The sequence below is a fragment of the Pygocentrus nattereri genome, chromosome 11 (genome assembly GCF_015220715.1).
Source record: "Pygocentrus nattereri isolate fPygNat1 chromosome 11, fPygNat1.pri, whole genome shotgun sequence".
Classification (NCBI taxonomy): Eukaryota; Metazoa; Chordata; class Actinopteri; order Characiformes; family Serrasalmidae; genus Pygocentrus; species Pygocentrus nattereri.
In genome coordinates, this window is record NC_051221.1 from 40,996,947 (window position 1) to 41,019,964 (window position 23,018).

At 42.1% G+C, this 23,018-nt stretch overlaps 2 protein-coding genes across 6 annotated transcripts in view; one reads left to right on the forward strand and one right to left on the reverse strand.

The window, feature by feature from the left end:
* Positions 1-335: 335 nt before the first annotated feature.
* Positions 336-9,636, reverse strand: zcrb1 (zinc finger CCHC-type and RNA binding motif 1). Of its 4 annotated transcripts, none has more exons than XM_017717805.2 (9): positions 9,389-9,521; positions 9,174-9,270; positions 7,335-7,425; positions 5,063-5,091; positions 4,823-4,934; positions 4,154-4,261; positions 2,949-3,058; positions 2,768-2,840; positions 336-802 (listed from the first exon to the last, which is right to left on the reverse strand). In XM_017717805.2, exons 3-9 carry the CDS (start codon positions 7,416-7,418, stop codon positions 662-664), a joined length of 657 nt encoding a protein of 218 aa, XP_017573294.1. In that variant the 5' UTR covers positions 7,419-7,425; positions 9,174-9,270; positions 9,389-9,521; the 3' UTR covers positions 336-661. The 4 variants fall into 4 exon arrangements, with proteins under 4 accessions (XP_017573294.1, XP_037398237.1, XP_017573293.1 ...); XM_037542340.1 differs by having other exon boundaries at positions 9,375-9,501; XM_017717804.2 differs by lacking the exon at positions 9,174-9,270 and having other exon boundaries at positions 9,490-9,636.
* Positions 9,637-11,062: 1,426 nt separating this feature from the next.
* pphln1 (periphilin 1) overlaps positions 11,063-23,018 on the forward strand; it is a 38,349-nt gene continuing 26,393 nt past the window's right edge. The window contains exons 1-5 of one of the 2 annotated variants that reach the window (XM_017717809.2): positions 11,063-11,228; positions 14,993-15,037; positions 15,312-15,376; positions 18,705-18,908; positions 20,195-20,262. In XM_017717809.2, the coding sequence (XP_017573298.1) occupies position 15,037; positions 15,312-15,376; positions 18,705-18,908; positions 20,195-20,262 (338 nt within the window). In that variant the 5' untranslated portion in view covers positions 11,063-11,228; positions 14,993-15,036. The remainder of the gene's footprint in view (positions 11,229-14,992; positions 15,038-15,311; positions 15,377-18,704; positions 18,909-20,194; positions 20,263-23,018) is intronic. The other variant, XM_017717810.2, reaches the window with a different exon arrangement.

Below are 23,018 nucleotides of genomic sequence, written 5' to 3' on the forward strand. Positions count from 1 at the left end.
TAATAACACGGAGTTTGTGAACTGCACTAAGTCAAGTTAGATCAGAAGCTTCAAACCCCCACATGCTGCGTACGTAACACACTCATAACTAACTAAGAGTCTGGGTGCCCTGTGTTTAGCGAGCCTTAAGGCAGAGAAGTGGATATGCTGGTTTTCTTTCCAAAAACAGGCCTGTAGCTTATTTTAATAACCGCCAGATAAACTGCAATAGTAACAATGATCAGCAAAATCACAGATACTTTTCCTTAGTTGTTCAGCCCTACTTAGGTGGTGCTGCTGTATGATGGGCAAGAAATGGCTTTAAATGAACTGGAAGAAAAATGCAGGACAGAGGATTAAGGCCTTCAGAGTTCACCAGAAAGTTTATTTGCACATTTCAGGACATAGAAACAGTGGTCTGAACTATATTTACAAAATAAAAGAAACATACTACTACGATTAACCATAATGAACATAAATGTAGATGTGATTCACGATTTAGAAGTGAGAGAATCTCGTATTACCTGCAGCTGCTGGGATCAAGCGGAGGTGTTCTGAGCTACAGCTTTGAACTGAACCGAGTGACAAAATAACCTAACGATATTTCACCTCCATCACCTTGATAAGCCTTTGAGGAAGCTCTGATGTATAACCTCACTGCATCTCAACGTCCAAATACTCGTCAGTCACTGAGCTCCTCCTCGTCGCTGAAGTAGGTGCTCTTTTTGATCCTGGGTTTATGAGAGTCCTCTGATGTGGAAGCCTGGCTCGAGTCTTCAGTGGCCCGTTTCCTTCGTCTCTCTTCCTCCTCCATTCGAGCTTGCTGTTAAAATTAAGAAAATGAATGACTATTTGCTTTGAACACGCTTAAAAGCAAAGGCACCCTACACCCCAAAAATGAATAAGTATTTCTTTCTTTATTTATTAATTTATTAATAAAAGTATTTTCTTTTAGTTTGTGTATTTAAAGTCAACTGCCAGTTAAAATGGATCATTTCTACCGTAATATCTCTCGTCTCTGGTCAGATTAAGCATAATCCATCGTCTGTCATTCAAAGGTAAAATTCTTCTTTTCCCATAATCCTCCATCTAAATGCAACTTTTCCTGCATCTAAAACGCTTTCTGGCTTTTGGCTACGTCCCCCAGGCACCAGCGGGTGGGGAGCGATAATATTAACCAGCAATCTTGTATTTCAACTTCCACTCCCACATATCAGAGCTCGGAGACCTTCTCTGAAGCACTCGGAAAAACGGCAAAGCAAGGAAAATGTATTATGATGTCCGAACCGACAGCAAGTTCGGATTACAAGACGACATTCTACATAAGACTCTAAAGAAACAATAATAATATCAGTTAGAGGTGCACAACAGGAGTCATTTTTACACAAAACAAAATCGGTAATCAGCCAATTTGTTGTTTTTGTTTTGGGTGATGTTGATGTGTTGCAATTTATGTGGTAAATAACACGAGGCAAGCGCGCTCAGGCTACATCTGAATGCGGCTGCCAGACCGTCACCACAATGTCATAGTATTATTATGCATATTTAAATAAGCAGCCAATCAAATGTTGTAAAATTTGATGGGCCAGTTTGGCCCGTTAAAGCTACTCTATGTATGATTTCATGATTTCTATGTCTGATGATATCATAACTCTAGAATGTGCAATAACAACTGCTACCTCACTCGTCTATTGTCTGTTTAGAATATATCGTTTTATAGCCCTTTTTCTTTATATTTAAGATTTTTGATACTTTTTTTCCCTTAAACCTGCACTTATATATTTTAGCCTTATGTTTAATTGTTTTGTGTGTAGGAAGAGCCGTTGGACTGCTGCTCAATTTCGTTGTACACTGTGCAATGACAATAAAGGCATCTCATCTCATCTCATCTCATCTGGAAACCTCTTTGGTGGAAATTGCACATACCGTCAGTTTTGAGTTGATGAATGTAATTTTTTATTGTGATTATTTTTAATATTGCTAATATTGTTTAAGATTGTAAGTGAAGTATCTACTACTGTCATTACATTATTAGTATAATGCTGATTTATATTTGAGATCTAAACACCGAGATGGTGCTTGTGTGTTTTAGGCTTTGCCTGGCGACTTGCATCACTGTAGTGTGTTTTAGTAATGCTACTCCTTTTAATTTTTACATAAGACTCCATCCATCCATCCATCCATCCATCCATCCATCCATCCATCCATTTTCTAAGCTGCTTCTCCGTCAGGGTTGCGGGAGCCTATCCCAGCAGTCTTCGGGCGGAAGGCAGGATACACCCTGGACAGGTCGCCAGTCCATCGCAGGGCAGACAGACAGACACAGACAGTCACTCACACCCAGGGGTAATTTAGCACGTCCAATTGGCCTGACTGCATGTCTTTGGACTGTGGGAGGAAACCGGAGAACCCGGAGGAAACCCATGCAGACACGGGGAGAACATGCAGACTCCACACAGAGAGGACCCTGATCACCCGGCTGGGGAATCGAACCCAGGCCCTCCTCGCTGTGAGGCAACAGCGCTACCCACCACGCCACCATGCCGCCCCCATAAGAAGATTTATATACAGCAAATATTCATGTGTTCATTTAGTCCATACGGTGTGAGCTTTCCATCAAAACTCTATTAAAATCAGTCAAAAATTGGCCAGCAGCAAATTTGGATGTAGAGAAAGCAGAATCAGCATAAAAATCAATGAACATTTATAACAGCACAGGCCAAACCTGCGGAAACTGTGCAACTGCAAAAATATCAGAGGAGCACTCTGACACTTTCTGTTCACTGACCTGGAAAGCAATTGCCTGACTTAAACTGTCAATTGCAGGGTCTTCTCCCTCATCTTCACTTTCTTCAGGCTCACTGATGGGAGGAAAAAGAAAACATGTACAAAATACCTTTCATGTAAACAAAGAACAGAAACATGCCGATCGTTTTATTTAAATTACCAATGTATTGAAGGCAACTTACACTTCTTCAGTGTGCTTTATCTTTTTCTTCTTCTTCTTTTCTTTTTTCGGGGGAGGTTCTCTTTCTCCAAGCAAATTCTTTGGGCATGAGTAGCTTAAGTGACCATCCTCCTGTGATGAGCAACAGCATTAACAGGTGATTTTATCCCATTTTCAACTGTAATTCATCTGTTAGCCTCATGCCTCTGCACAGCCAGAACCAGCATACAGCTGGACCCATCCGACTTCACACATTCACTCTATTCATATTCTTTTAACTGTAAGCATTAAAGAGAGATAAACCGTCAGAGTAAAGGATACAGGGATATGTTTTTTGGTTTAGGACAGCTCCTCAGAGCAGGACCACAACACTCCCATACATTTATACTGACTTTACAGAAAGGAAGAGATTCTAGATCATTCCCATTCTAGATCATTCCCATTCTAGATCATTCCCATTCTGAATCCAGGTCCAGAAGTGCTCTATCTTACGTGAGTGAGTAGGTACACATAAATAACATGTACAGTCATATGCAAACGTTTGGGCCGCCTTGTCGTATGACATGTTTTGTTCCATTTTCTCAATGATGCACATTGTTTTCCTTAAGATTACACATCATTTTTATCTGTTTCAATTATTATTCATAATATCAATTTGTCAAATTCAGCAAATGAACAGTAATCATGCCTTAAAATGTGCCCGAGCGCGTTTTCCGTAGAGGACGTTCACTTTTTTCACCTAGAAAAATCAAGAAAACGTCATTTAAGCAGGAGCGCCCAAACTTTTGCACATGGCCGTATATATAAACCATTAGCAGCGCGGTCTTTTGTGGTGAACTGTGGCTTAGTTCACAAGGGGAAGAAGATTCTTGTGAAGTGAAAGAACATTATGAGAATGAACCTCCGGTTAAAAAACACTCTACACTCCAACTACACCCTAATCCTTACACTGCCGCAAAGAGGATAAGGATATGGGACAGGCTCCAGCGCCCCCGCGACCCACGAGGATAAGCGGCTTAGACGATGAGTGAGCCTGTTACTATTAGTTTGAAATGTTTTGTATTGTAGATGTGTAAGAAACACTGAAGAGGTACAATGACCTCAGTCAACGAGTCTATTCTGAATCCTGAAATCTAAAACAGACAGGAAGGACGATGAAGAAAAGGCAGGATAAAGTGTTTTAATTCGTCAGAATTCTGATTTACTAGAGAATTCCTGATAACTTACACCACACTCATAACACCTGGACTTGTCCGAGTAGTTTCTCCTCCGAATGAACTCGGCAGCTCTTCCGTTATCGACGGCGATGCTGGCTTTCACGGTCCTACTGAACAACTGCAGAATAAACAGACAGCACCTGTGAGTTTTAGTACATTACAGCAAAAAAGACTTGCAAATTTATGAGATTAGTACATGGATAAGACAGCAGTGCGTCCTGCTATGATGTCTGGTTTGGAGACCGTGGCTCTGTCTAAAAGACAGGAGGCTGAGCTGGAGGTGGCGGAGATGAAGATGCTGAGATTTTCGTTGGGAGTGACAAGGATGGACAGGATTAGAAATGAGCAGATCAGAGGGACGGTGAAGGTGGAGCAGTTTGGAGATAAAGCCAGAGAGGCCAGGTTGAGATGGTTTGGACATGTGTTGAGGAGGAATAGTGGATATATTGGGCAAAGAATATTGGAGATGGAGCTGCCGGGTAGAAGGAGAAGAGGTAGACCTCAGAGAAGGTTTATGGATGTAGTGAAGGTGGACATGGAGATGGTTGGTGTGAAAGTAGAGGAGGCAATGGATAGGGCGAGATGGAGGCAGATGTTCCGCTGTGGCGACCCCTAAAGGGAGCAGCCAAAAGAAGAAGAAGTACATGGATAAGCAACAATTTACTTATTATGGACATACTTGTTTGTTGTTTAGTGATCGAGCACAATTATGTGCCGACTCCCTGTCCAGAAACAGCACGAACGCAACGCCTTTGCTCATCCGTGTCTGTTTATCCTTCACAACGGTCACCCTAGAAACGACACAAAGAAATTGCACGTGATGACGCAACTACTTGTTTTATTGTTGAATATTCAAATTCGTATAATTAGTATAATTAGAATATTCAAATTAGAGTATAATCTGAAATGGTCTACTTACTTAACAACTTTTCCATATTTAGTGCACAACTTTAAGGAGAAATGGGAAAAGTTCCAAATAAACAAAGCATTTCAGTTAAAACACAGCAAAACATTCAAACTTCAGACTCCATGCAGACGCTACCCCGTCTCTTCTAAGGGTTAACGGTTCCGATGCGTATCGAAAAATCTCATTTGAAAAAGTGTCTCAGAACGGAAAACTGCATCACCAATAAGCCCATCTGTCCATCATTCACCTTCTTTTGTAGAAACCACTGTCAAACTGGCCATCCTGTCAGAGTCAGGTTGGCGGGAAGGGCTGGAGCACGTCACGCATGCCCTTGCGCTCAACTTACTTTTTATAAATCAATTCTAAATTCATGTGGTTGTGATTTTTTAATTTGTTTAAAAAGCCGCTGGCAGGCACTGAAACATTTCTCTTTAAGAACTTTTATTTATTTGGGCCAAAACAAAGTGTTCATAAACAGAACTCGGTGCAGCCAGGGCACGTTCAGCACACCGAATATTAAAAACCAAATTAAAAATCATTTTTAACTTGGAAATATATGCCACAGTAGTGTAGTGCACTGATTAACACATTAACAATATTAAGTTAAGTGATACTTTTTTAATCCCACAAACGGGGAAATTCCACCTCTGCATTTAACCCATCCGTGCAGTGAAACACCACATACACACTAGTGAATACACACACTAGGGGGCAGTGAGCACACTTGCCCGGAGCGGTGGGCAGCCCAATCCGCAGCGCCCGGGGAGCAACTGGGGGTATTGACGACAAGGCACACATTCAGGCAGCCCTTATTTTTGCTGTACCAAAAAATATATTATACACTGTATCGTATCGATTTCAATTTTGTTTCTTGTTCCATGAATAAGTAAAAGATTTTATTATATAGACAAAGTCAAGGTTGCACATTTAAGGGGCAGTCGTGGGCTGGAGGTCAGGGAACTGGCCCTGGGACCGGAAGGTTGCCGGTTCGATACCCAGGGACGACAGTCCATGACTGAGGTGTCCTTGAGCAAGACACCTAACCCCCAACTGCTCCACGGGCGCCGTGGATAGGGCTGCCCACCGCTCTGGGCAAGTGTGCTCACTGCCCCCTAGTGTGTGTGTTCACTAGTGTGTGTGTGTGTGTGTGTGTGTGTGTGTGTGTGTGTGTGTGTGTGTGTGTGTGTGTTCACTAGTGTGTATGTGGTGTTTCACTTCACAGATGGGTTAAATGGGGAGGTGGAATTTTCCCGGTTGTGGGATTAATAAAGTATCACTTGACTTAAATTACTTTCATCCCCACTTGTATTTGTGCATATCCACTCTCTCGACTTGATGAGCACTGACAAGAAGCCCAGGGCTCATTATTTTTCTTGTGAAGATCACAGTGAGTGAAAGAGCTGAATAAACTGCAACATAAAGCCCGTTCTCTTGCTTTGATGACTGCTAGGCTGCTCAAGAAAAGAGAATAACCCAACAGATCCAGCCAAACCGTTTGAACTGAGTGAATTTGTTTATCACAGCAGTTATACATCGGCATACACTCACCGGCCACTTTATTAGGTACAGTTGCTTGTTAACACAAATAGCTAATCAGCCAATCACACGGCCGCAGCTCACTGCATTTAGGCATGTAGAGGTGGTCAAGACGACTTGCTGAAGTGCAGACCGAGCATCAGAACGGGGAAGAAAGGGGATTTAAGGGGCTTTGAACGTGGCGTGGTTGTTGGTGCCAGACGGGCTGGTCTGAGTATTTCAGAAACTGCTGATCTACTGGGATTTTCACACTCAACCATCTCTAGGGTTTACAGAGAACGGTCCGAAAAAGAGGAAATATCCAGTGAGCGGTCAGTTGTGTGGACGAAAATGCCTTGTTGGTGTGAGAGGTCAGAGGAGAATGGGCAGACTGGTTCCAGATGATAGAAAGGCAACAGGAACTCAAATAACCAACCAGAATCTCTGAGGAACGTTTCCAACACCTTGTTGAAAGTCTGACAAGAAGAATTAAAGCAGTTCTGAAGCCAAAAGGGGGTCCAGCGTTTTACTAGCACCTAATAAAGTGGCCGGTGAGCGTATATAACTGTATCGTGCTTCTACTGTATAGCACTTTGAGATTTGCTTAAAATGTAAAGTGCGTTACAAATAAAATTCATTATTATTATTATTATTATTATTAAGTATTGATAATAAAGACCAGTGAATCCCAACCTGCGAAATCTGTGAAGTCCAAATATTCCAACAGTCACAACAGCAGTGCAGTCAAATGCAACATACAATAACCCACCTTATGCAAGTCATTATTGGTCAGAGAAAACGGAAGATTGGAAACATAAACGGTGCTTTTGCTCGGTGCCAAGCCGCCACTCATGTTGCATCTGGAAAAACAAGATCAAACAAGATCCACAGCGGTTTAGACACGTTTGACTACTGCTGCATTACAAGGTACAAAAAAGTCAACACAAGTGGATGTGAATCAGAAATCATAACAGTGACAGCTGGTTTATATTAGCTTTCCCCACCTGACGGTGCAGTGATGTCATCAAAAAAAGAAAAACAAGAATTAATACGGCCGAGGACACAAACGGGAATTTTGACACCGATATTGCCATTCCTTGACGGTGCTTCCAGTTTTAGTGATATATGAGATAACGAGCATTACATCCATGTTAATGCCCATATCCAGCATCCACCAGCTTAGCAGGTTGTTTTCATTTACAAGCCTATTTTGTGGATTTTCCTCATGGTGTCCAGGACCGGATACTGCAGCACATGTCTTTTTTTTTTTGGGTTCCTCGGACTATTTAGATCATTTTTGAAAGAACTTGACAACTACAGTTTAAAAAGCTGGTTCCTCAAGCTTCTGTAATCAAGGCGAATGTGTTGCAGGGCTCACAACCCAAAAAACCTTTAAGCATGAGATGGTTCTATGTGGAACTCATGGCTCTAACTAGAACTTTTGTCTTTACTAAAGAAGCCTTGAAGAGCCACCTTTTTAGAGAGTGAGGTTAAGGGAGTACTGTAAACACTCTGCTGTATTTTAGGAGAAGGTTTAAGAGAAAACAGGTCTGTAGACGACCAGCACTTCAGTAAAGTTAAATATCATTTAAACAGAGGTGGACGAAGTACACAAATCATGTACCCGAGTTACAGTAGAGATACGCAAGGTAAAGTATCACTCCAGTAAAAGTAGAAGTTCCTCCCTTTAGACCTCCACTTGAGTAAAAGTACTAAAGTATTTCCCTTCAAATGTACTTAAGTATAAAGTAAAAGTACTAAAAGAGGAATTCTGGCTCTGATGTCCTGTTATCATTTTTATAACCAGACTGGCTTCATGAACTCATTTCAGGCGAAAGTCCTCCAGCGTCTCTCTTGGTAAACCAGTCTTTTAATAGAACGTCATTAATTAGTGACGCTGACGTCTATTAAAATGATCAGAAGCACAAAACACTGAAGGTAAACAGTTTCCATCAGGGAGAACCGAGTGGCTCTGAAATCACTTTTTACACACAAGCAAAGTTTCAGTTTCAGATTTATTTACAACTTAGTTCCAAGTTTAAGTTGAATAAAAACTGGCTTTTAACTCAGGATCACAGATGAGCTCCTTTACTATGTTGATCTGTAGGCGTCTGTTCATAAACATAAACCAGCCCAAACTCATTTACTATAAAATGAAATGGTGTTTGTAGAAATTCAGAAAAAAGCCGCGTCAGTCTCGACTGCATATGTGGACATATTTCTATATTGAGCTCTATTTACACAAAGTTAGGTTAGTTCATCGTTTATGTTGAACAGACTCTCCCAAAGTTTTACGCTGCTGCGCTGACGTTGAACCGCGTGCTGCACTGGGTCGGTGTGACCAACAGGTCAAAACCAGCTCTAAACAAAGTGACCGCTGGGCCCTGATTGGTGCTCTGGCTTTGCGCTTCTTTCGTTTTGACATGTTACGTTTTTATACACACAGAAACCAAAAGGAACGACAGATTTCTCAAAATGTAGGAGGAAAAAGTCGGACATTAGACTCTGAAATGTAGTGGAGTGAAAGGAGGAAGTCGCCCAGTAATGGAAAAACTTAAAGTACAGATACACCAAAAAATACTAAAGTACAGAAACCAATTACACTTACTCAGTTACTCAGTTACCGTCCACCACTGCATGTAAAAGATATCGCGATGCTGAACTGAGTCCGTATCGACGAGCCCTGAGCTTCACAGGCAGCGCAGCTGTTTCGGTGCAGGAGGAACGTTATTCGGTTCGGTGTAACTCGAGTCTCTGATGTCGAGGGATATTTTCACATTTGACTTCGAATCTAAACACTGTGATTTACCTGGATCAGCTCACCTGAACTTTCTCTGTCTTGCTGTTACAACCCAACCACCAGCCTTCTGCGGCTGCCCGAGTTCACACACACACAGCAGGAGGCGTTCAGCGGCTTCTCTTACCGAACAAACAGCTGCAGCTTTAAGCCAAAGCGTGCGCATAAGATAACGTGCACCCCAGATAAAGCAGGAGGATCGTCCGCATCAACACATACATTACTTCCTCTCCACAGCAGCACCGGAAAGCGCACATTCAAAATACAAGCCCTACACACACACACACACACACACACACACACACACACACTGGAACGTCTTACTGAGTAATCAATAAAAAATACACCTTTAAACCGACTCTAACAATTTCTGTCAGCTGTTATGTATGAATTTGTTAGGTCCTAATGTCAGTGGTCAGTGGTCAGTGCACCGTCCTGGCCTCCTGACTATGCCATGACCTATGGGGTCCAGGCCTGTGGTGCACATCGTTGCTGTCGGAAGAAAACCTTGTATGTCCGTTTTTGCCATTTTTCAGTTTTTGACATAATCTGAAAGTGTCTGTTACTCTTTACATTGCCTGTAAATTTTATGATGAATGGCCTAAAAGAAATGACCCAAAATGACATGGGAAAAATTCTGGTTCCATTGACTTCCATTGAAAGTGAAGCATGTTTTTTCCTTCTCCTGTAAAGTTACCAAGGTATTCTTCTGACAGCAGCGACGTAAGGCCTCAGGGCCTGCGTCATACGGAGGCCTCAGCTTATGGCCGTGCGTCCATATGGTTAGCTGTAACTCATACAGCATCGATGTCCGATCAGCAATGTTCTAACACTACACTATCGGTTGTTTGGGCTCCGTGTACCTGGACACCATAAGCACCGTTGGGGCCCCTGTCTCTTGACTGCTATCTCTCTCTATTGTCTTGTGATGATTACGCAATGCTCCTGCCGTTTTTATGTATGCCTCCCCTTTTTCAGTGGTTGGTTGGTGTAGTGGGTAACACCTCTGCCTTCTATGCTGTAGACTGGGGTTCAGTCCCCCACCTGGGCAGCACCCTACACTATACCAATAAGAGTCCTTGGGCAAGACTCCTAACACCACCTTGGCCTACCTGTGTAAAAATGATCAAATTGTAATGTTTTTCTCAGTGTATATGCTCCGCTGTTCTGATCAATAAATGGGGAAGGCCTTCTAAATACAGATGCTGTCTCTGTGGTCATTTGAGTATATATATATATATATATATATATATATATATATATATATATATATATATATATATATATATATATAGTGAGTTAACCTTAGTCGTGATATTAAACTCACACTGCATCACCGCAAATGCAACTTATAAGGGGCACTGAAGGTTTTACTAGCTACATGTGGGAGCTGATTTTGTGTTATTGGCTTATAGCAGAATTTGAATGTATAAGCCATTCATTCAAGGCCGATGTAACGTCAGTGCACTGTAAGCTTCAGGGACCCAAAAAAAACCCCACACAAAATAACAAATAATTGGGGGAGCCATTTCTCAAGCATATATGAACCAACATATAATTTAATGATTTTATAATATATAAGGTATCAGCCACGCGGTGGAGAAGGCCAGCATCTGCTTCTTTCTCGACAGGTAGGACTTTTCGAAAGAGTGCGCGAGACGAGAGGCTGGGACTCTTATTTTGGCAGTGGCTTGTGGACTGAGCTCTTTTCCGTTCGGGGGAACAGGGGTGTTTGTAAACCGCTTTCGCCCAAAAACGAAGATTTTTCCTTATTTCTTTTGCAGCTGAGCGCAGTTTACGGCGCTGTGAAGGGCAGAATTATTCATACACGACCTGAAATGTGTCCGTGGCTGTAACCTGAACGCTGTGAGTAGTTTATTTACTCTGCCTGGTTAACAGCGGTCCCGCTGCTGCTGTGCAGCTTCAGCCAGTCTCTCTGTGTTACTGCAGCAGCCTGAGAGAGACAGACAGTCAGGCAGACAGACAGCCAGCCAGGGAGAGACAGACAGCCAGCCAGGGAGAGACAGACCAGACAGCCAGTGAGAGACAAGCAGACAGACAGCCAGTGAGAGACAGGCAGGCAGACAGACAGACAGACAGACAGCCAGCCAGTGAGAGAAAGACAGGCAGACAGCCAGCCAGTGAGAGACAGACAGTGAGAGACAGGCAGACAGCCAGCCAGCCAGTGAGAGACAGACAGACAGGCAGACAGACAGACAGACAGACAGCCAGCCAGCCAGTGAGAGAAAGACAGGCAGACAGTGAGATACAGGCAGACAGACAGACAGACAGACAGCCAGTGAGAGAGAGACAGACAGACAGACAGAGCGGTATGCCGCTCTAAAGGCTCAGCACTGACAGACTCCTGTGAACCTACATGTGAGGTAACGTTATAACAGTAGGTTATAGCTGTCGTTATATCGCTGCCGTGGGAGGCTATTTCACGGGACAGTATGTCTACATACGGTCACTATATGGTCAGTGCTTGTAAAACTGGCCAACTGCATGTTGCATTATCATGAGAGCAAAATTAGCCCACACTAACTGGCTTCAGTGCAACACTAACTACTGAATACTTTTTCATAAGATTGTTAAAATGTAGCACAGACAAGTCGCTGGTTCTGTTTTCTCTAAACCAACTGGTCAGACAAAAACAGTGTGTCGTGAAAATTCCTTGACGTATTATGATGTGTTTTTGCCATATCAGCCACTTCTTAGTAGGTATTGAACTCAGTAGTGAAGACAACGCAGTTGATCTGCTGACCTGTGAACTCACTATCAGCACGAATTGGGGCAGTCGTGGGCTGGAGGTCAGGGAACCCGCCCTGTGACCGGAAGGTCGCCGGTTTGATCCCCTCGGCTGATGGTCCCTGACTGAGGTGTCCTTGAGCAAGACGCCTAACCCCCAACTGCTCCCCGGGTGCTGCGGATAGGGCTGCCCACCGCTCCGGGCAAGTGTGCTCACTGCCCCCTAGTGTGTGTGTGTGTTCATTAGTGTGTGTGTCTGTGTGTCTTAATGTTTCATGGTTTAAAAAAACTTTGTTGTTAAACATTGTTTATCTAATTAATACACTTTAGCTTTCAACTGTATGCATTGTGCCAAATATTGACCACGGCCCTGTCAAAGAGTCAAGTCAAGAGGCTTTTGTCATTCCGTCTCTGTACAAGGACACAGTGGAGTGAAATTACGTTCCTCCAGGAACGTCACGGAGCAACAAGGAATAAAAAGTACTCATCAAAGTGGGTTTGATGTAAAATGCTGTGTTCTAGAGAAACTTACCGAGTCAGAATTGTTCACTGTGGTGGTGATAGGAACCAGACGTCTGAAGAGTACAATGCCTCTAAAAGCTCCCTTACAGAAGGTTATTGCATGAAATGATTAAACATATGCCGGGACCCTGAGCTCCCCGTCCTCCGCTCCGAAGTCCCCGACGATGTGGAAAAACATTACTAATTAATTAAAGTTTTGGTTTTAATTTAATCTGTTATCTAATAATTAAAAGCAAATTAAAAGAATTGAAAAGCGTTCTTGCAAAAGTTAAAGAAAAGTGAAGAATCTTTGGGAAAAAAGTCAAAGTCGGATGAAAAACCAAACTTCAGCCGCAGGTTCGGTTCGTTTATTAGTTCTGATGTGACAGAATAGCGCCCGGAAACCTAAATGTACAGACAATCCAAAACCCATACACTTTATACCACTCTTGGGTGAGGTTATCACCCCCCCACAACTCATCCTGGCACCCTAGGTCACCCTGACCAAGTCTTGGGTGCTCTCCTCATTAACTTTGACTGATGGGCCAGTTTCTACCGGCTCTTGTCTATTTCGCTCACTAGCGTCCGGCTTGTTCTCGCTGAATGTGCAGCGTTTCTCAGGTGCCCCTACCATCAAAGATCTCTTTCATGGCCTACACTACCTGCTTCTGGAGTGGAAGCTCTCTCTCCGCTCCATACATGAAAGTGTTAGGCCTGCTCTTCCGGCAAATTGGTCTGTTTATCTCTATTTTGTGCTCATAACTCTATCTTTAATAATTTCTAAGTTAATGATTATTACAAAACTTTTGTTAAACGTGATTAAAGGACATATTTCTTCAAAAAAAAAAACAGACACATGCACTGGATTACGTCTGAAACATTGTTTTGCAATAGTTTGGAGAGAGATTTTGACCCAAAACATGCTCCGAGGCCAAATAATGTTTTAAAAATGCATTTTTTCCTGATTCAGCGCTACTTTTCAATTATATAACATTCTATAAAAACTCCGAAGGCATGTGTTAGTTCACTGGTGTTTTGGATATTAAATAAAATGGCTATATTTGTTTTGTAGATGTTGTGACTACTGGTTCCTTTCACCACCGCTGTAAAGAAATCAGACTCAGTAAGTTTGAACTGTGAAATAGTTCATATCAAAACCACTTTGGATGACATTGTTTACATCTCAAGGATAGAACTGTGGAGAAGTTGGGAAAATCTGCACGTCATGAATATATTCATGAAATGAACTTAGAGTGTAAGCATCTTCTCATTTTTCATAATTTTGAAGTACTGGTGATAAATACTAAAGATAAGACCCATCAAATCACTGAGTTCAGGTGTTCCAGTCACTTCCATGGCCACAGGTGTATAAAGCCGAGCCCCTCGGCCTGCAGACTGCTTCTACAGACATTAGTGAAAGAATGGGTCGCTCTCAGGAGATCAGTGAATTCCAGCGTGGTACCGTGATCGGACGCCACCTGTGCAGCAAGTCCAGTCGTGAAATTTCCTCACTACTAAATATTCCACAGTCCACTGTCAGTGGGATTATAACAAAGTGGAAGTGATCGGGAACGACAGCAACTCAGCAACGAAGTGGTCGGCCATGGACAGGTGGATGGACAGGTCTGGGTTTGGCGGTTGCCAGGAGACGGTACTTGTCTGACTGCATTGTGCTGAGTGTAAAGTTTGGTGGAGGGGGGATCATGGCGTGGGGTTGTTTTTCAGCAGTTGGGCTCGGCCCCTTAGTTCCAGTGAAAGGAACTCTAAAAGCTTCAGCACCAAGAGACTTTGGACAATTTCATGCTCCCTATTTTGTGGGAACAGTTTGGGGACGGCCCCTTCCTGTTCCAACATGACTGCGCACCACTGCACAAAGCAGGTCCATAAAGACGTGGATGAGCCAGTTTGGTGTGGAAGAACTTGACTGGCCTGCACAGAGTCCTGACCTCAACGCCATAGAACACCTTTGGGATGAATTAGAGTGGAGACTGTGAGCCAGGCCTTCTCGTCCAACATCAGCGTCCGACCTCACAAATGTGCTTCTGGAAGAACGGTCAACAATTCCCATAAACACACTCCTAACCCTTGTGGAAAGCCTTCCCAGAAGAGCTGAAGCTGTTATAGCTGCAAAGGGTGGGCTGACATCATATTAAACCCTATGGATTAAGAATGAGATGTTACTGAAGTTAATATGCGTGTGAAGCCAGACGAGCGAATACTTTTGGAAATATAATGTTTTTCTTTTCAAGCCGTCTTTTCTAAGACAAAGTCTCAAAAGTCAGAAAAAGTATGTATCTCCATCTGTACTAGAGACACTTCAACCAAATTAATTAAATTACTTAATTGAAGATTTTTGGTGCTAAATCTTTGTTCTTTTTCAGGTAACCAACATCATAGAGCTGAAGACCATTTCCCAACAAAAGCAAGTAGGTGGAATATTTTTATCTTAATTCTATTTAATTCTACTTATTATTAACCTGAATTGCATTACATTTTAATGCTTTGTGATCACTTTTCTGCATTCAGCATTCCTGTATCTTTACAATATTCCTGCTTTCTCAGAGAGTTGTTACGTCCTGCTGTCTAACCATAAAAGCCCCATTCTGTCATGAATTTTCTTGTGAGTGTGTAAACATTTAGCAGGGAGATACTGCGGCATTCATTATTTTGTGTTTTTATTTATTTTTTTCTTTCTTCTAGTGGCGTTCAGGAGAGATAGGAACATCCGAGATATGTATGAGGAACGTTTCCATCCAGAAAGAGCTGTAAGAACTTTTATGGTGCTTCCAGCTTCCATGATTATATACAACCCCATTTCCAAAAAAGTTGGGACGCTGTGCAGAGAATAAAACTAAAATAGAATGATATGCATTTCATGTAAAACGCATTTTTAGAGGAAAATACTACAAAGACGTTATATCAGATGTTGAAACAGAGAAATCCGTGAAATCTATATGCCCGTTTTAAATTCAGTGCCAACAACACATTCCAAAGCACTTGGACTCTTTTAATATGGAGCAATGCTGTTGATGTACGGTTTGGAGACTGTGGCTCTGTCTAAAAGACAGAAGGCTGAGCTGGAGGTGGCGGAGATGAAGATGCTGAGATTTCCGTTGGGAGTGACCAGGATGGACAAGATTAGAAATGAGCAGATCAGAGGGACGGTGAAGGTGGAGCAGTTTGGAGATAAAGCCAGAGAGGCCAGGTTGAGATGGTTTGGACATGTGTTGAGGAGGAATAGTGGATATATTGGGCAAAGAATGTTGGAGATGGAGCTGCCGGGCAGAAGGAGAAGAGGTAGACCTCAGAGAAGGTTTATGGATGTAGTGAAGGTGGACATGGAGATGGTTGGTGTGAAAGTAGAGGAGGCAGTGGATAGGGCAAGATGGAGGCAGATGATCCGCTGTGGCGACCCCTAAAGGGAGCAGCCAAAAGAAGAAGAAGAAGAAGCTGTTGGAATAAACGCAGAATGTGGTTTTACATCGTCTTGATGAAATAATCAAGGCCTTCTCTGAAAAAGATGCTGTATGGATGGCAGCATATGTTGCCAAACCATGTATATATCATTCAGCATTAATGGTGCCGTTACAGATGTGCCGGTCACCCATACATTGGGCATTAATGCCCCCCTGTATCATCAGGAATACGGGCTTTGGAACTGAGCACTGATAACAAGCTGGTTTTTGGCCTTTTCATACAGAGATTTCTCCTGATTCTCTGAAGCTTTTAATGATATTATCTACCGTAGACGATGAAAAGAAAAAGATCTTTGCTGTTTTATGTTGAGAAACGTTCTTCTTGAGTTGTTGCACTTTTTGGTCATGCAGTCTTTCACAGAGTGGTGACCCCTCCTCATCTTTCCTTCTGAATCAGCCTTTTACTAACCTTTTATCAGTCCGTCACCAGGTGTTTCTTTCGTGCCCCCCACAACGTTACCAGCCTTTTGTTGTCCCAACTTTTTTGGAATGGCATCAAATTCAAAATGGGCATTTATCAATCAATCAATCAATCAATCAATCAATCAATCGACCTTTATTTTGACTCGGAAGTACATTGAGGGCAACCCTCATTTTCAATGTAGCCGAGCGTTTACAAAAACAGGGATTGACATGACAAAGAAAATAATAACTACATTTAATAATTTTCAATTAAACGAAAATTTAAAATAACAGTGAATAAAAGATAAAAATAGATAAAAATAAAACTTGAGGTTTAAATGATAAGAGATTAAGATCAAAAGAAGATAAGAGATTAGATTTTATATTTTTATATTATATTTTATATTATAGATTTCTATTTTCACCAAAAATAGCGATAAAATGTCTCGTTTGATGTGTTGTCTTTGTACTATTTTCAATGAAATATGGAGTTTAATTGCATTGCATTTTGATTTTATTTACACTTTGCACAGCATCCCAGCTTTTTTTTGAAAATGGGGTTGTATTTCTCTTCATTCATGTAAGTGTCTTTGCATGCACCTCTTTTTGACTTGAAGGACTTGAAAGGCATTAAAAGGAAATTTCACGAATATTTAAAACAGTTCGAGTAGTTCAGTTGTGGTTTGATGTGAAATAATTCACGATGGGGTGTAGTGTACCGACGTCTTTAGAGTGGTGGTGATAGGAACCAGGAGTCACAATTTTATTTACCATTTTATTTACTATTGAAAATCGCCAGTGAACCTACACATCATCGGAGTTTTTATATGTAGTGTTGATAATTGTACAACAGTGAAAACGTGAGAATTTAGAAGACTTTTCTTTGGGTACTACTCCACCATTTAATGAATAAAAAAAATATGTTTTTGGTCGACACTTTGTTGTAAGTCAATGTCCTGGGCATCAGGGCATCGGACCGTGTAGAAGTTTTAATATAAGAGCTTTCTCTAGTGTTACTTGTACAGGCAGGGTATGTCCTAGAATGGAATTATTTTACATTAAATCACTCTGGATAACTTGCATCTTAAGTATTTCATTATCACTGGTGGACAGTATCTGAGTAACTGAGTAAATGTAATTAGTTTCTGTACTTAAGTATTTTTTCTGTATCTGTACTTAAGTTTTTCCATTACTGGGCGACTTTTTCCTTTCACTCCACTACATTTCAGAGTCTAATATCCGACTTTTTCCTCCTACATTTTGAGAAATCTGTCGTTCCTTTTGGTTTCTGTGTGTATAAAAACGTAACATGTCAAAACGAAAGAAGCGCAAAGCCAGAGGACCAATCAGGGCCCAGCGGTCACTTTGTTTAGAGCTGGTTTTGACCTGTTGGTCATACCGACCCAGTGCAGCACGCGGTTCAACGTCAGCGCAGCAGCGTAAAACTTTGGGAGAGTCTGTTCAACATAAATGATGAACTAACCTAACTTTGTGTAAATAGAGCTCAATATAGAAATATGTCCACATATGCAGTCGAGACTGACGCGGCTTTTTTCTGAATTTCTACAAACACCATTTCATTTTATAGTAAATGAGTTTGGGCTGGTTTATGTTTATGAACAGACGCCTACAGATCAACATAGTAAAGGAGCTCATCTGTGATCCTGAGTTTAAAGCCAGTTTTTATTCAACTTAAACTTGGAACTAAGTTGTAAATAAATCTGAAACTGAAACTTTGCTTGTGTGTAAAAAGTGATTTCAGAGCCACTCGGTTCTCCCTGATGGAAACTGTTTACCTTCAGTGTTTTGTGCTTCTGATCATTTTAATAGACGTCAGCGTCACTAATTAATGACGTTCTATTAAAAGACTGGTTTACCAAGAGAGACGCTGGAGGACTTTCACCTGAAATGAGTTCATGAAGCCAGTCTGGTTATAAAAATGATAACAGGACATCAGAGCCAGAATTACTCTTTTAGTACTTTTACTTTATACTTAAGTACATTTGAAGGGAAATACTTTAGTACTTTTACTCAAGTGGAGGTCTAAAGGGAGGAACTTCTACTTTTACTGGAGGAATATTTTACCTTGGGGGTCTCGACTTTAACTCAGGTACATGGTTTGTGTACTTCGTCCTCCTCTGTTCATTATGCAGATTTTTGAAATATTGGTGGAATTCCCTTTTTGATTCTAGCCTTTTTAATTTGTCTTTTTCAGGCCCCATATCAAAGAGGAGTTGGTGGGGAAAGAAGACCCAGTTTTGGACGTCCTGATGACGATTATGGTCGAAGCTTTGATGGCCCTCGCTTTTACCCAAATGGTGCTCCCCGAAACTACCATGGTGAAGATCAGAGGGGTTATCATGGAGACAGCCATCATTCATTTAGTAATGAACCTAGAGGTGGCCCACCTGGTCGGAGGGTAAGTGCAGAAGCCCCAACAATTAAACCACCTAAATTGCTGCAGCTAGTTTTCATCTAGCGAATATTAAATGGAAACTGTTTGAACCAGTGCACAAATTAACCCTTGAGTGATTATAGAAATGTTACCGCAGAAAATACTGGCAAAAGTATTCGGTCGTCTGGCTTCACACGCATATGAACTGAGTGACGTCCCATTCTTAATCCATAGGGTTTAATATGATGTCAGCCCATCCTTTGCAGCTATAACAGCTTCAACTCTTCTGGGAAGGCGTTCCACAAGGGTTAGGAGTGTGTTTATGGGAATTTTTGACCGTTCTTCCAGAAGCGCATTTGTGAGGTCAGACACTGATGTTGGACGAGAAGGCCTGGCTCACAGTCTCCGCTCTAATTCATCCCAGAGGTGTTCTGTCGGGTTGAGGTCAGGACTCTGTGCAGGCCAGTCAAGTTCTTCCACACCAAACTGGCTCATCCACATCTTTATGGAAAAACAACCCCACACCATGATCCCCCCTCCACCAAACTTTACACTCGGCACAATGCAGTCAGACAAGTACTGTCTCCTGGCAACCGCCAAACCCAGACTCGTCCATCGGATTTCCAGACGGAGAAGCGTGATTGGTCACTCCAGAGAACACGTCTCCACTGCTCTAGAGTCCAGTGGCGGCGCTTTACTCCACTGCATTCCACGCTTTGCATTGCGCTTGGTGATGTAAGGCTTGGATGCAGCTGCTCGGCCATGGAAACCCATTCCATGAAGCTCTCTACGCTGTTCTTGAGCTGATCTGAAGTTTGGAGGTCTGTAGTGATTGACTCTGCAGAAAGTTGGTGACCTCTGCTCTCTATGCCCCTCAGCATCCGCTGACCGCTCTGTCATTTTATGTGGCCGACCACTTCGTGGCTGAGTTGCTGTCGTTCCCAATCGCTTCCACTTTGTTATAATCCCACTGACAGTGGACTGTGGAATATTTAGTAGTGAGGAAATTTCACGACTGGACTTGCTGCACAGGTGGCGTCCGATCATGGCACCACGCTGGAATTCACTGACCTCCTGAGAGTGACCCATTCTTTCACTAATGTCTGTAGAAGCAGTCTGCAGGCCTAGGGCCTCGGCTTTATACACCTGTGGCCACGGAAGTGACTGGAACACCTGAATTCAGTGATTTGATGGGTGACAATACATTTGGCAGTATAGTGTAGATAACCACATCACGCATCTCACTTAGATATTTACATATTTAACTCGTGTGTATGTCCTTGTGTAACTTAAATCTGTATATGTCCCAGCAGGATGACTACCCATATTACAGAGGGCCCAGAGAGGAGCCTCATTCCGGACGCCAAGTGGATTTCAGGTATTAACATGCTGTACTTTGTCATGTGAGCTTAACCTTCCAAGGCTGTGATGTGTCTGTCTCTACTGTCAGTAAGCCTGAATGTCTGCATGTGGACCTAAGCAGAAAATGAGCTTATAAACATTTTTCTGAGGATTTTATGAAGAAATCTTTGCTTGTCTGGCTTATTTCAGGGTTTTCTTGTGTGTCCTGAGCTTTTTAAAGTCATTTAAGCACTTTTGTCAGCAGGTGGCAGCACCACATCAGCCAATGGAAGTGTAAATACTTGCTTGAATACCTGTTTACACAGTCGCGTGCAAAAGTTTGGGCACCGCTGGTTAAATGACACATTTTGTTGTTTTTCTAGTTGAAAATAAGTTCGATTGTCTGTACGTTTTATTGCACAGCTACTCTTGATTTCTCTCTATGTAAAATTTGGCCGTCGTGGCACATTTTATATTTTGTTTTAGTTGTTCCAAAATAATAAAATCAGCAATTAAATAGAAATTTAGATGTTTGAATGTGTTCTTTGTAGAGCATGTGTTAATTGTTCCACTTTGAATATTGACAAAGCATGTCCTGACTTGTATAGTGAAACTAGTATTGTGTGTGTGTGTGTGTGTGTGTGGCTGTGTGTTCATGGGGTATAGTTGTTACATATATATATTTATATATGAATTAAATGTAGACCATTATCATTACTCATAGGTATTTCTATATGTTATACATATGAGATGTGTGTGATTTGACCTCCTGACTGTGCGTGTGTGCGTGTGTGTGTGTGTGTGCATGTGTCTCGGTCATAAAGAGAGAAATGTTAACACACACATCTTAACCTAACAGGAAGCACAAATCAAGCTAATGCAAGTGCTTCGTTTTTTGGCTCTGCTCTCAAGGGAATGCACTTGGAGAGAGTTGCTGCGGCTGAAGAGTTAGTTCAGGGAGATTCATTGTGGCTTTCTCTTTATCTCTCTCTTGCCCTTCCAGGTTCCCCCTCTCGATCTCCCGTAATTAAATTCCCTCTTTTTTTTCTCTCTCTTCAGCTTTGCTTTGCATTAGGGGGTTTAACCTGGGCCCATTTGCCCTGTGAGAGAAACACTGCTGTCATGTCTGCTGAAAGGAGAGTCCTTTTGTGTTTAGTAGTTTTACTCATACCTGCTGTTTCTTAGATTGGCTAGATCTTCGTAAAGCGTTAAAAACCAAAGCTCTGTAACGAGATATGGAGCCATTGCAGCCGTTAGCGCTGTGATGATGCTCAAGCACTATGCCACATTTTTTTTGGCACCAGTAGTAAAACCTTAAGCTCAGCCAAAGCTGATCCAACGTGATATTTATTTGTTTTACTACTAGGCTGAAATGTAGGGATGCATAACAGTGTCAGTCATTTTGGTATCAGCAGTTTGCTTTAGAAAATATTATTGTTGGACAGATGTTTAGATTTGCTCAATATTTCAAGCTAATATTTGTTGATGTATTTATTGTCCTCTAAAAAGGCAGAACATTTCAGGTGATTCTAGGCGAGTGAGGTGCATCTATAACTCTATTCAACTCTGTAATATTAATTTACACTGTGCGATTTTAGACATCTTGTTCTTTAGTGACTCCTGATGTACGTTTGGCGAAGCCTGCGACTTATTAAGATTAAATGACCCTTATTAGTCCCTCAACGGGGAAATTCCACCTCTGCATTTAACCCATAATACACACTAGTGAACACACACGCTAGGGGGCAGTGAGCACACTTGCCCGGAGCGGTGGGCAGCCCAATCCGCAGTGCCCAGGGAGCAGTTGGGGGTTAGGTGTCTTGCTCAAGGACACCTCAGTCATGCGCTGTCGGCTCTGGGGATCAAACTGGTGACCTTCCGGTCACGAGGCTGGATCCCTAACCTCCAGCCCACGACTGCCCCCATGTTCTCACAATGTACTAAAACTCTAGGTCAAATGATGTGGTGTTGGGATGGTATTGGTATCCATCCATTACCAAATTTGAATAAAAATTGTATAGTTAACTGTTCAAAGCTGTTTGCTGCTCATGTCCTAGATAACATTTTGGAGTTCTGCTGGAACTGTCACTAAAAATGATCTGTTTATTTTAACCATAGGTCACTCGGGGTCGTATGAGGTCATCCAAGTCGTACAGGGTCATTCTAGGCTAAATGATTTTAGTCTGAATTCCAAGCCAGTTAAAAGTCCAAAACGTGGTTTTAACTCTGAACCAGTTTGGTAGAATTATTCATGTACCGGCGTCATCCCACACTTCACATATCAGCGTGTCTCTAATGAAACGAGCTTTAATAGAGTCAGACTTCTACAACTCTTACTATAGGATTACAAACACAGTGAACACCTGTTTGGCAACAAAACTGCTGTTTTTTTATTCTTTTGGTATAGTTTTTAACTAGCCGCTCTTTCTTATTGTTATATTAACCAGAAATAAAAGATGGCACACTTCTGCACTTTAAAGCACATTTGCTACATTTCACATATTGAGGAACATAAAACGTGGCTTGTGCTAAATTTATGGTACATTTTTCATATTTTACATTAAATGTTTTGTGATTAGGGCGTCACGGTGGCGTGGTGGGTAGCGCTGTCGCCTCACAGCGAGGAGGGCCTGGGTTTGATTCCCCGGCCGGGTGACCGGGGTCCTCTCTGTGTGGAGTCAGTATGTTCTCCCCGTGTCTGTGTGGGTTCCCTCCGGGTTCTCCGGTTTCCTCCCACAGTCCAAAGACATGCAGTCAGGCCAATTGGACATGTTACATTGTCCCCAGGTGTGA